General features: G+C 43.1%; 1 protein-coding gene across 1 annotated transcript in view; it reads right to left on the bottom strand.

The window, feature by feature from the left end:
- The window catches only part of LOC124803453 (serine/threonine-protein phosphatase 6 regulatory ankyrin repeat subunit A), a 446,739-nt gene that overhangs the window by 207,210 nt on the left and 226,337 nt on the right, over window positions 1-13,192 (bottom strand). The window contains exon 12 of the mRNA XM_047264641.1: window positions 6,611-6,810. Within this exon, the coding sequence (XP_047120597.1) occupies window positions 6,611-6,810 (200 nt within the window). The remainder of the gene's footprint in view (window positions 1-6,610; window positions 6,811-13,192) is intronic.

Raw genomic sequence — 13,192 nt, 5'->3', positions numbered from 1 at the left:
TGAATATTTTAGTTGGACCACTTCTTTTGCTTTGTGATAGATGGCGCTGTAATAATCACAAACGTATGGCTCACAATTATAGACGAACTGTTGCTAACAGGTAGATTTTTTAAATTAAAATAGAGAACGTAGGTACGTTTGAACATTTTATTTCGGTTGTTCCAATGTGATACATGTACCTTTGTGAACTTATCATTTCTGAGAACGCATGCTGTTACAGCGTGATTACCTGTAAACACCACATTAATGTAATAAATGTTAAAAATGATGTCCGTCAACCTCAATGCATTTGGCAATACGTGTAACGACATTCCTCTCAACAGCGAATAGTTCGCCTTCCGTGATGTTCGCACATGCATTGACAATGCGCTGACGCACGTTGTCAGGCGTTGTCAGTGGATCAAGATAGAAAATATCTTTCAACTTCCGCACAGAAAGAAATCCGGGGACGTCAGATCCGGTGAACGTCCGGGCCACGGTATGGTGCTTCGATGACCAATCCACCTGTCATGAAATATGCTATTCAATACCGCTTCAACCGCACGCGAGCCATGTGCCGGACATCCATCATGTTAGAAGTACATAGCCATTCTGTCATGCAGTGAAACATCTTGTAGCAAAATCGGTAGAACATTACGTAGGAAAACAGCATACATTGCACCATTTAGATTGCCATCGATAGAATGGGGGCCAATTATCCTTCCTCCCATAATGCCGCACCATACATTAACCCGCCAAGGTCGCTGATGTTCCACTTGTCGCAGCCATCGTCGATTTTCCGTTGCCCAATAGTGCATATTATGCCGGTTTACGTTACCGCTGTTGGCGAATGACGCTTCGTCGCTGAATAGAACGCGTGCAAAAAATCTATCATCGTCCCGTAATTTCTCTTGTGCCTAATGGCAGAATTGTACACGACGTTCAAAGCCATCGCCATGCAATTCCTGGTGCATAGAAATATGGTACGGGTGCACTCGATGTTGATTTAGCATTCACAATACTGACGTTTTTGAGATTCCCGATTCTCGCGCAGTTTGTCTGCTACTGATGTGCGGTTTAGCGGCGACAGCAGCTAAAACACCTACTTGGGCTTCATAATTTGTTGCAGGTCGTGGTTGACGTTTCACATGTGGCTGAACACTTCCTGTTTCCTTAAATAACGCAACTATCCGTCGAACGGTCCGGACGCTTGGATGATATCGTCCAGTATATCGAACAGCATACATAGCACACGCCCGTTGGGCATTTTGATCACAATAGCCATACATCAAAATGATATCGACTTTTACCGCAATTGGTAAACGGACCATTTTAACACGGGTAATGTGTAACGAAGCAAATACCGTCCGCACTGGTGGAATATTGCGCGATACCACGTACTTATACGTTTGCGACTATTACAGCGCCATCTATCACAAAGCGAAAAAAAGTGGTCCAAGTAAAACATTCATATTTCCTTACGTGCTACACGAATATGTAATAAAAATGGGGGTTCCTATTTTTAAAAAAGGCAGTAGCCATTTAGCAGGCCAACCATAGCGCCATCTGGTTTCCTCCTTCAAGCTAGACGAGTTTCGTTCTTTGTAGTTTTTTCGTTTGATGCTTATTTCGTGACATATTTGGTCCGGTCACTATCAATGGACCACCCTGTATATCTGTGGCTGAGTCACAGGAAACAATAACTTAATGTAAATGTAAGCTACAATATGTACAGCGGTTGAACGAAAAAAAAAATGGAAACACCGCCAGAAATGCCCTCCTGCATATACATAAAGAGGCGTGCTTAGCCTGCATGTTGCACTGTCTATTTGACAACTAACAGCGCCTCTGCAATGTTCTCAATGAGTTGCAAATGTCAGTCGTGCTCACAAAGTGTCGTATCTAGTGGTGACTGCATTATGTGGGACCAAAGAAATGCGAACGTGAGCAAATGGTTGGTGCTTGCATGGTGGGTGCTTCCGTAACCATCCCAGCCGAAGTCTCGTGTCTCAAGGGGAACCGCGTCGAAGATCTGCACCGCTTACAGGGAAAGCGGAAGAAGAAGTCACAAAGCAGGTGAAATTTTGTGTTGACTGATTGTGACGGACAGTTATTTCAGAACACTGAGACGAAAAATAAGAGGACAACAGCTGCAAAAGTCATTGCAGAATTGAATGTCGTGCTCACTAACCCTGTCAGCATCTAAACGATATGAAATGGAACTCAAGAAGAAGGGACCTATAGGGCGAAATGAAATTCCAAAATCACTCATCAGTGATGTAACAGGAAAACGTGCTGCCGATGCCATAAAATCTGGACCATGGAGTAATGGAAGAACGTAATTTTCTCGGGTCAGTCTTGTTTCATTCTGTTTCCAACTTTGGCCGAGTTCACGTCCCAAAAAATATAGCGGACGTTCTGTGACGATTTGGTCAGTCATATCGTGATACTCTGTGGGCCCCATGGTTACTCTGCAATGAAGCATTACCGACAAGGACTATGTGACCATTTTGGCTGATGTAATCCATCCCATGGTAGACTGTTTGAACCCCAGTGATGATGCGGTGTCATAAGACGACGTGGCTGTGTTTGAAACAGCTCGCATAGGCCAGGATTGGTTTTGTGAGCACGAGGATGGACTGTCGCATCTGCCACAGTCACCAGATCTCAATATTATTAATTATCTGTGGTCTAGTTTACCATCCCCATTATCATTATCCGAACGGGCCACTATTTTTCAGGAAGAATGATACAAGGGTGGCTTCAAAGCTTTCACAACATGCAGTGTTTGCTCTCGTTCCGGCCTTGGCTGGTGCCGGCATGAGCCGATCGGCGTCACTTCTCAGGAGTGCCGAGAACACGTTGCAGTGCAGAAATTTTCAGTTTTCCGTTGTCACACCACCCAACATCTATATGATGGCAAGGCAGCAGGACTGTAGAAGCAGCTTTGTAATATACTGAATATACTGTCCACAACAACCAGTTTGGTACATGATTCTCTGATTACGGGATGTGTTAAAAAAAAGTAAGCCAGATTTTGTAATTTCGCCAGTTTTATTAAACCAGAAGATTGGATGGGTAGATCACATAACTAATGAGGAGGTATTGAATAGAATTGGGGAGAATTTGTGGCACAACTTGACTAGAAGAGGAGATCGGTTGGTAGGACATGTTCTGAGACATCAAGGGATCACAAATTTAGTATTGGAGGGCAGCGTGGAGGGTAGAAATCCTAGAGGGAGACCAAGAGATGAATATACTAAACAGATTCAGAAGGATGAAGGTTGCAGTAGGTACTGGGAAATGAAGAAGCTTGCACGGGATAGAGTAGCATAGAGAGCTGCATCAAACCAGTCTCTGGACTGAAGACCACAACAGCAACAACAACAACAGTAGACCAGTTACGCTATCTTTTCGTTGTTGAGTTGTTAAACATGTACTGTGCAGTAGCTGCTGTAGCTAATATTAAGTCAATTGCAAAGTCAGAAACATTACGTGTGTGGTAGTAGTATCGGCGATTATCTACAAGGGTTGGAACTTAAATAGTGGCAACTATTTATTCACAACCGATACAAAAGAGTTACGTGTTTGCACCTGTTAACGTCGTTCAGAGTAGTCACCAGCGTTGTGTAGAACCCGTTGCCAGCAATGTGGAAGGCGTAGTATACCGTTAGCAAAGCCTCTTCTGTTGATGGTGCGAATGGAGTGGTATGCAGTAGACCACTCCATTCACACCATCAACAGAACAGGCTCTGCTAACGGTTTACTGCGCCTTCCGCATCGCTGGCGACGGGTTCTATACAACGCTGGTGACTGCTTGAAGGACAGTAACAGGTGAAAACATGCAACTCTTTTGTATCGGTTGTGAATAAATAGTTGCCACTGTTTAAGTTCCAATCCTCGTAATTTTTTAAAAGTGTATCAGAGAACTAGTATGAAATTTCGCTATAAGAGCGATACGAAGTGTAGAAAAGTTTTTAGAATTTAACTCTTGCTTTCGTTGAGTCTACTAAGAACAAAACAAGCATTTAGAATAAGATAGTGAAAACGTTGAAGTTGACTGGATGAAACCCTGGAAAAGGTTTAAGAAATGAGTGTGAACGATCGTCAGACCACAATAAGAGAAGTCGCTGATGATGTTGGCATATCAATTGGATCATGCCATGAAGGCAATTAAACTGCGACAGAAAAATATGTTCAAAAACTGTTGAATTTCGAACAAAAACAGTAAGGAATGAAAGTTGCGCATGAGTCGCTGAACGTCGTCAAGTCTGAAAAAACTTGGCAAGTGCGATGGTCTAAGTTATGCTGATTATGTTCTTTGATTTTAATAGCGTAGTCCACCATGAGTTGTTGCCGCAAGATCATGTGATCAATAAACAGTACTGTTTACATGTTCAACACGGCTTGCGTGAAGCAACCCGAAAAAAAAAGAAATGAGACACGCCCGAATTTGTGGCAAAACAATCTATGGTTTATGCTCAACAATATTGCACCTGCTCATTCCTCATTGATTATTAGTGAATTTTTGGCCAAAAACAATATGATCACGATGTCCCATCCTTCGTATTCGCCAAAAACGGTCTATGCGACTTTTTACAGGTCGTAAAAATAAGGACAACCATTCAGGGCCGTCTTTTTACATGCCTAGCTGAGATTGAAAACACGTCGTTGAGAAAGCAAAAAAACCATCTCAAAGTTAGACCTCCAGAAGCCTTTCTGGTATTGGAGAGAGTGCTGGTATAAGCGTATGGAGACTATTTCGGTAGGGTTGTATTGATGTGGACGAATAAATGAAACTGTTTCCAGACAAAAAAAGATTGCCGTTATATTCTGAAGGCAACGGCCTTGCCGCAGTGGATACACCGGTTCCCGTTAGATCACCGAATTTAAGCGCTGTCGGGCGTGGCCGGCACTTGGATGGGTGACCATCCAGCCGACATGCGCTGTTGCCGTTTTTCGGGGTGCACTCAGCCTCGTGATGCCAATTGAGGAGCTACTCGACCGAATAGTAGCGGCTCCGGTCAAAGAAAACCATCATAACAACCGGAAGAGCGGTGTGCTGACCCCACGCCCCTCCTATCCGCATCCTCAACTGAGGATGACACGGCGGTCGGATGGTCCCGATGGGCCACTTGTGGCCTGAAGACGGAGTGCTTTTATATTCTGAACGCAACTCGTACAGTGGTATATGGTGAACAATCTGTGCCACCTGTGAATAAAATTTCATTCGTGGACAGTTGTTTGACGTTTAACTTTGGAATGGTCCATGGAGGCTGAATTATAACTCAGTTTCATTCAGCAACATGGTATTAGCTAGTTGAATTACACAGAAAAAATTTCGTACTTCGGAAAGTACACTAGTAGGAAGGCAATGGGGTTTGTGGATGAAACAGTGTGTTTTGCAAACATTGAAAAAGAAATCGTGCGTTGGTTACAGGCAGAGGCGGGAGTGCCAGCCGTGCAGATGACATCGTGAAGGCCTCCCCGTCATTTATGACTGTGGCCGAGTTTAGGTTCGTTCTGCGCATCTGACGTCACAAAACACAGTCAGCCAATGAGCAGAGAACGACGTTGCCAGAGCTCGACTACAGTACAGAGCACGGACGAGTGTCTTCAGTTTTAGAAACGTTCAGTCATAAATAAAATAACTGAACGAAAGCAATGTCTTGATAGCAGTATTTCTTTTATAGAAAGTTTGCAAAAAGCATTCTGTATACCAATTGCTTCATATTCTATTAATTAGTTAAATCAAACAAGCAATAAGCCTCCTAATTCAGGCGATAGCACGGAAAGGCGTTTGTATCATTCTCACTAACCGCTTTTTCGCAATAAAGAACAGCTGTAATTGTTTATTTCCTATTGTACTCCGACAAAACGTGAGTAATTCATAGTCATACCAACAGTGTTTGTCAGTATTTTGCGTCTCAGCTTAAAGTCCTCCAGGAAGTATATTCAATGATGAGCTGCGTTAGTGTAATGGTTAAAGTGTTAGACTGCTACGTGAAATGTTCTGAGTTCAAACCTTATTTAATGCTTAATATTTTCTTTATTTAAAAACAATATCGAAGTTTCTTATTTCGTGAATTTTATTCGTTTGAATGTAATTTTTTGAAATTTCTAGTGGCAACTGAAATCAACCATATGGAAAGTATACGCTATGGACTTTTACCTCTGAAAACTCTTCAAAATTTCGTGCAGTGGTTTACTACATTTAATGCTGCACAATAACTGCGTTGAATATTGAAACAAAATTAAGTCATTTATGGGGGGAAAGAATCAAGAAGATGTGTAAAAATCTAATTTTTGGGCCAAATAGTTTCTGTGAAATCGAATGATAAGTGTGTCAAAGCAGTCGGAACACCATGTGTCTGCACAGGCGAGCAGTGCAGTGATGACAAAATCGCGCACAGCGCGGAAAGCGGGGAGCACGTCTTTGTAGCAGCGAAAGGCTTAATGTGGCCGTGTTGGCTTTACTTCATAAACTGCACGCTCCCCCCTAAACATAAGTTTGCTTGGCACGTGCAACTGGCAACGCAGCAATCTCCCGCGTCTGGGCGGGCATGCGCGAAACGCCAAGATAAAGGAATTGAACTGTAGTCCAGACTGGTGGAGCGGCGGGTGAACTCACGTTCTCAGTGGTGGCGGCGTCGACCTGGACTCCTGCCGAGTTGAGCAGCAGGCGCACCACGTTCTCGTTGCCCGAGTAGGCGGCCAGGTGGAGCGGCGTCATGCCCGACTCGTTCCCCAACTCGCCCACGAGGCTGCTGCCCGCCGGCGGGTCCGACTTCACTGTCGCCGGCACGTGGATCAACAGCTCGCGCACCGTCTCTGCCGAAAGGAAACAACAGCCGCTGCAGCAGTGACACAGTGAGCACAAAAGAGTGCAGTTTGTTCAGCCTACTGGGCCCGGATATGGGCTTTCCAATAGCGCAATAGTGTAGAGGCCTTTGACGAGGGAATGGTGGTAAGATCTGTTTTGCTTTTATACAGGGTGAAAAGTATTTAAACCGACAAACTCTAGGGGACATCAAAACTAATATTTTTCCCCAATGTCATTTTTTCCTAGGAGGAGTATTTAAACTGACAGAGTGTGGCATGCGCACTGTAAGACCTTCGGTACACACACCATCAGATTATTTGACTTGTCGCTCTAACGAAGTAGGCGAGTGTCAGCAATATGTCTCGTGGTCTTATCGTGGCGTATTTATCTTCTGCCGTTGGGTCAGACAATAGAAATGCCACTTGCACGCTTAGAGTAGCAGACTGACGGTGACCAACTTTAAACAGAACTTGATTAATTTTCACACTCATTTATTAAAATAATAAAAAGCATAGACATTACGTAACTTGATTCTGGATGCTGTTTGGTCTTGGTACGTTAATCTTATTCTCACATATCTCTGATACTTGACAAAGTGTCTATTCATTTATCTTCATGGTTATGTACAGGAATATGATAATCTTATTAGGGGCAAACTGAAACTTGACTATAGACTGGGACAGACTAATGCAGACTAATACAGACTAATGCAGGCTGATACAGACTAATGCAGACTGACTAATCGGAGGTCTGTACACTCGTTATAATACCTCGTGCGTTCATGTATCACTGCGCGAATGTGATCCGCGAGGAGAAAAGGTTCTACGTTAGCAGCAATCTCATTGACTGCGTTACATATTAATATGCAGATCGGCGGAAGCAGAATTTGGTCCGTCTCTAAGACAATGCCATCTCATAGTGTGGAGACGGACGAGCGCTGCGCCTGCGCTGTTGTGTATAGCGGGGCGCGCTCTAATGTGAAAGTTGTGCACGCGCTGACTACGCTGATGTATGTACACAACACAGAGCAAGATTTCTCTGTCGGCAAATTAATTAAACCAACAAACACTTTTCCATTTTTTTAATGATCAAGAGGCAACACATTAACACAACCCAATTTCAATTAAAAAGTAGATTTTCAAAAATGCCTCCATTCACACGTAAACAAAGGTTACATCGTTGGATCATGTTCTGTCTGACACGCGCAAAGACCCCAGGAGTATCCTGAATTGTTCCTGCTGCTGCTACTATCTGGGCAACCAGATCCTCTTCTGATGCAACAGGAGTTGCGTAAACAAGGTTGCTCATCTCCCCCCGCACAAAAAAGTCCAGAGGAGACATTTCTGGGGATCGAGAAGGCTATGGTACAGGACCACCTCTGCCAATTCACGTTTCTGGGAGCCGTCGGTCCAGGAATCGACGCACACGACGACTGAAATGTGCCGGCGCCCCGTCATGTTGGAACCACATGCGTTGTCTTGTAGGGAGCGGGACGCCCTCCAGCAATTCTGGCAATGCTGTGGCGAGAATATTGTAATAGTGCCTGCCATTTAATGGCCTAGGTAGCAGATACGGCCCAATTAAACAGTCCCTAACAACACCGACCCACACATTAACGAAGAACCGCACTTGATGAGCGCTAGTAACTGTGGCATGTGGGTTATCCTCACTCCAAACATGCCAATTGTGCATGTTGAAGACTCCATCACGCCCGAACGTTGCTTCATTGGTAAACAACATAGATGATGGAAATGTAGGATGCATTTCACACTGTTCCAGGTACCATTGCGAAAACTGTGCTCTGGGTGGATAATCAACTGGTTCCAGGTTGTGGACACGCTGCAAGTGAAATGAACGTAACAATTGATCTCCAAGGACTGTTCTTACATTCGTCTGATTCGTCCCCATGTTATGCACTACTACACTGGTGGACTGGTTGCCTACAACTGAAGTGCCTAATATGCCCTCTAACAACTGAAGATCGTAATACCGCCTCTAACAATTGAAGAGCGTAATACGGCCTCCACCGGTTTAAATAATACTTATAGGAAATAATGACATTAGGGAAAAATATTTGTTTTTATGTCCCCTACAACCTCCCAGAGTTTGTCCGTTTAAATACTTTTCATCCTGCATAAATTTTTGGAATTTAGGTTGTGTTGACGTACTGGTCTGTAGGATAGCCCTAAATCTAGGTTAGGATGAAAGATGCTTCTGAATTGGCGAAGGAGGTGAACATGATTGATCTCCAAGGACTGTTCTTACATTCGTCTGATTCGTCCCCACGTTATGTGCAATTGCACGAGTGCTGATTGAAGGATCCCGCTCCACATGCTGCAAGACAGTTTCCTCAAATTGCTTATGGGAGAATACTTTATGCATATTGGAATTTGCTGAGTTATGTAATTCCGCCATTTGGATGATTTCGAAGCTCAAGGCAGACGGCTGCTATTTGTAGCCTCATGCCCAGGTAGAGTTCTGGTTCATTGCACAACTGCCCTACCGCAATACCTATATCAACAATTGCAAAACTGATGATCAGACCAGTAAGCCGTTCTAACTGAAATTAATACTTTTATTTTTTGCACAATTGTGTAATGTACAATATGTTATGCTCGCGTATTCAGGATTTGCAGTAGATCAAACAAATACAGCAATCAACATGGTTTTCACATATACTGATTGCGTAAAACCCAGTTTTCACCATTTGTTCATGAGATACATAGAGCTGCATGGTCAGGTTGATGCCGTACTTCTTGACTTTTAGAAACATTTCAATGCAGTCCATCATGGTCGCCCCGTAGACAACACACATGCATTCTCAGTATCTGGATACTGCTAAGCTGTGTCAGTATTGGACATTCTCAGTAACAGCAATGGATACAGAAAGGATGAATAAAAATCAATTAAGTTACGTTCACAATCCTTTAATAGGTACATACCATGCAATCATCACCATGTGAAAATTAACATGGAACAAGAAATGGCGGAAGGGGTCGGATATGTTAAGGGCGCTGGGAACCAGAAAATTTTGAGAAACACAGCTCTAGCAGATAACAACTGTAGGAGGCTGCCATGTGCACGGAGGTGCCGAAGTAATAATTTTTTTCTGAAGTGCCGAGAGACTTTCAGGTGATTAGCGACTTGTGAAAATATTGTTAATACAGTTATTGTTCTGGAACATGCCATCCAGTTGAGAAAGACATCAAGCAGGAAGGGATGCAAGTGGTCTGCAATAATGTTCACACTCCACTGTTCTCATCGTGCCTTTGATTACTGGGCATGTCTCAAGGAAGCCCAAATGAATATCCGCCACAGTGTAATACTGCCCAAAATGTCATGTATCTGTGACGTGGTGCATGTTTCGAGAAAACTTTCACCTGGAGGACGGTGTATCTACACACAGCCACTAACCTTTGTAACAAAAAAAAGTGATCCAGTGGACTGGGTGACATGTTTCCATTTATACACAGACCAATTTCTATGTTCCCACGCTCACTGTATTTGTACTTGACGACATTGTTGAGTCAGCATGAGAACAGGTAGGGGTCATCTACTGCAGAAGTCTACATTCAACAGTGTGTGTGTGGAGCAGTGTACTTTGAAACACTCGAGCTTTCTCCAGCATTGTACTCTGTCTTCTGATATGCCACAGTTCGTTCCTATCCTACCTATTAGCGTGGGCCAGCTTCCAACTCTTATTTTCTGTGAAGAGACGTCAGTTGTGGGCAGAGCGGTTTGTGGCGTAATAGGGGCATTGTTCTCCTTATGTAAACAAACTGGCCACTAGGCCTAGCGGCCTAATATAAATAAACAATATAATTCATGACCCTAATGTAAACAAAACTTTTAACTTGTGCTCTTAGTAACGTTTATTTAGAGCCAATTTAATGACCAAATGCATTTCGCTTAACTATCCTAATGTAAGCAAACCCCTCCCTTGGATGTGATATTATATGTAAAGAAAATGCCTGCCAGACACTTTGAGCCTAATGTAAACTAGCCTCTCCGTTGTGTTCTTAGTTATGTTTACGCAATTCTAATTTATGATCAAATGCTTTTAACCTAATACATTATCATAAATTATGACCCAAAATACCCACCTCTCCTCCCCCACTCCTTCAGCATGATCCTATTGGTGGAATTGCCCTCCTCCACCAGCAGTCTCCCCCCCCCCCCCCCCCCCCAAATCACTCTTTGGGGTACGCGACATCATGAGACGGACTTAGCATTCGTACTTTGTACATCGATCGATCAACACCATAAAATCTCAGCAACAGACATCTCAAGAACACATTTAAATACAGGACTGTAGATGTTCGGCAGCTACCACGACAGTACATTATTTAAACAATTTACATTGACCTCTCAATAGTTTGACAATTACCACACTGCACCCAATATGCTCTTGCTTCTTTTTCCCTGCGAGGGTCTTATTCTATATTAAAGGCAATGGATACTTTATAGGAGTCTGAGACTATACGATTATAGTAAGTAATGGCAGGAACACTGGTCGGAGTGGCCGTGCGGTTCTAGGCGCTATAGTCTGGAACCGCGAGACTGCTATGGTCGCGGGTTCGAATCCTGCCTCGGGCATGGATGTGTGTGATGTCCTTAGGTTAGTTAGGTTTAAGTAGTTCTAAGTTCTAGGGGACTGATGACCTCTGAAGTTGAGTCCCATAGTGCTCAGAGCCATTTGAGCCATTTGAATGGCAGGAATGTTTCTACACTGTCAACGATTTGTCATACTGGGATAGGAGACCAATGCACCTTATTTAAAACAGACAAAAATTAAAATCATCCGTGATTCATGCAAGCACTGCACTCAACTGGGGGAAGCCATGTCTCTGCTCTGTCTGTACCACGCTGCAGATGCTACTGCAGTAATGACTAACTCCATTCCAACAGCAGTAGCATGGCTGTGCCTGCCTCACCCCAGCAAGTCAGTGCGTGGATAAACAAGTGGTGAACAGATACCAGCATGGGCTGCTGCAGGCAAAGTGCATCTCTGCTGCTGACTCCCATACAAGTATTATGACGTGAACACTATCCATCATAGGTAAAGACGTGCTGTAACTGTAGCTTACTCACTAGGTGCATACATAAAAAAAAATAAAAATAGTGTGGCCCATTACCAACTGGCTAAGCTAGAATGACTGCAAATTTTTATATGAAAGAAAAAGAATACATATAAATCATTTATATTATTCGTTCTCTTTTACAACCTTCACAGTACAGTTTAACAGGAGAATGTCCATCGAACCACAATATGTCTCCACTTGGAGCAGCAGTAGCATGGCTGGGAGGTATAAAACAGATGCACACAGTTTACAGAACATCACTTTGCAGCTGAAGCACAATACGATAATACAGGAGAATTATAACTTCCTTAAATTGTAACAACACAATGACATCACTCGATATAACAGCTCCAGTTTAGTACAATGAGTAAATCATCCACCAGGAATATTTCTTCCACAAACTTTTTGATTCGTCGACATTTAATAACAACAATGAGGTTAGGATTCTCATTCAACACTGGGATGCATTAACAATTCCCAGGAAAAGTTTCCTACATGTAGAAGGAAATCTTGTGAACAAGACGGTTCTATAGCACATTAGTCCACCCTGAGGTGGCATAGAGTATAAAACATATATCCACTGTCCAGTGCATTCGTTAAAGAGGTAGATGCACTCTGATACATTTCAACTTAGTGTGGGCATTTACCTCAGGCAGCATAGTAAAGTGCGAACACTCAACAAAATGATCCGAATAATAACAATGCATGCATGCACTACTGACGTATTTGCAGCAGTGGAAGGAACAAATAATCTGTTGAGTTCACTACACTGTAGCTGCTGCTTTCTGGGTGTTGTGTGCTGTCCTTAGGTTAGTTAGGTTTAAGTAGTTCTAAGTTCTAGGGGACTGATGACCATAGATGTTAAGTCCCATAGTGCTCAGAGCCATTTGAACCATTTTTTTGCTGCTTGCTCATAAATATTGCTATGGATCAACACATTCTAGCAAAATAAACACATCATCCACACTGAGGCAGTACATTAAATTATAAACACCACAGTCTGAATAGGAATGCATGCATGTACTGAACATATGATTGCAGTGAATTGATTACTTCCTGCAGGATGAAGTGTGTTATCAGCATCAAGGGAGACACACTTGTCTAAATAAGAACTCCAGTAAAAAAATTTATTACTTCCTCTGAGACTGAAGTGTTCCATTAACCTGTGCCAACAGACTATATGTCCTGTCAGTTTTCTCTCTGTAAAAGCAGTAGAATTAACATCATATCCATACTTTAACCAGTGTTGCGTCCTCTGCTCTGATTGTTCGAAAATATGGCAGGAAGTTAACCTATTGGTCGGATTTGA

Source organism: Schistocerca piceifrons, chromosome 6, assembly GCF_021461385.2.
Source record: "Schistocerca piceifrons isolate TAMUIC-IGC-003096 chromosome 6, iqSchPice1.1, whole genome shotgun sequence".
Classification (NCBI taxonomy): domain Eukaryota; kingdom Metazoa; phylum Arthropoda; class Insecta; order Orthoptera; family Acrididae; genus Schistocerca; species Schistocerca piceifrons.
The sequence above is the reverse complement of the archived record's forward strand: the minus strand, read 5'-3'. Positions and strand labels throughout refer to the sequence as shown.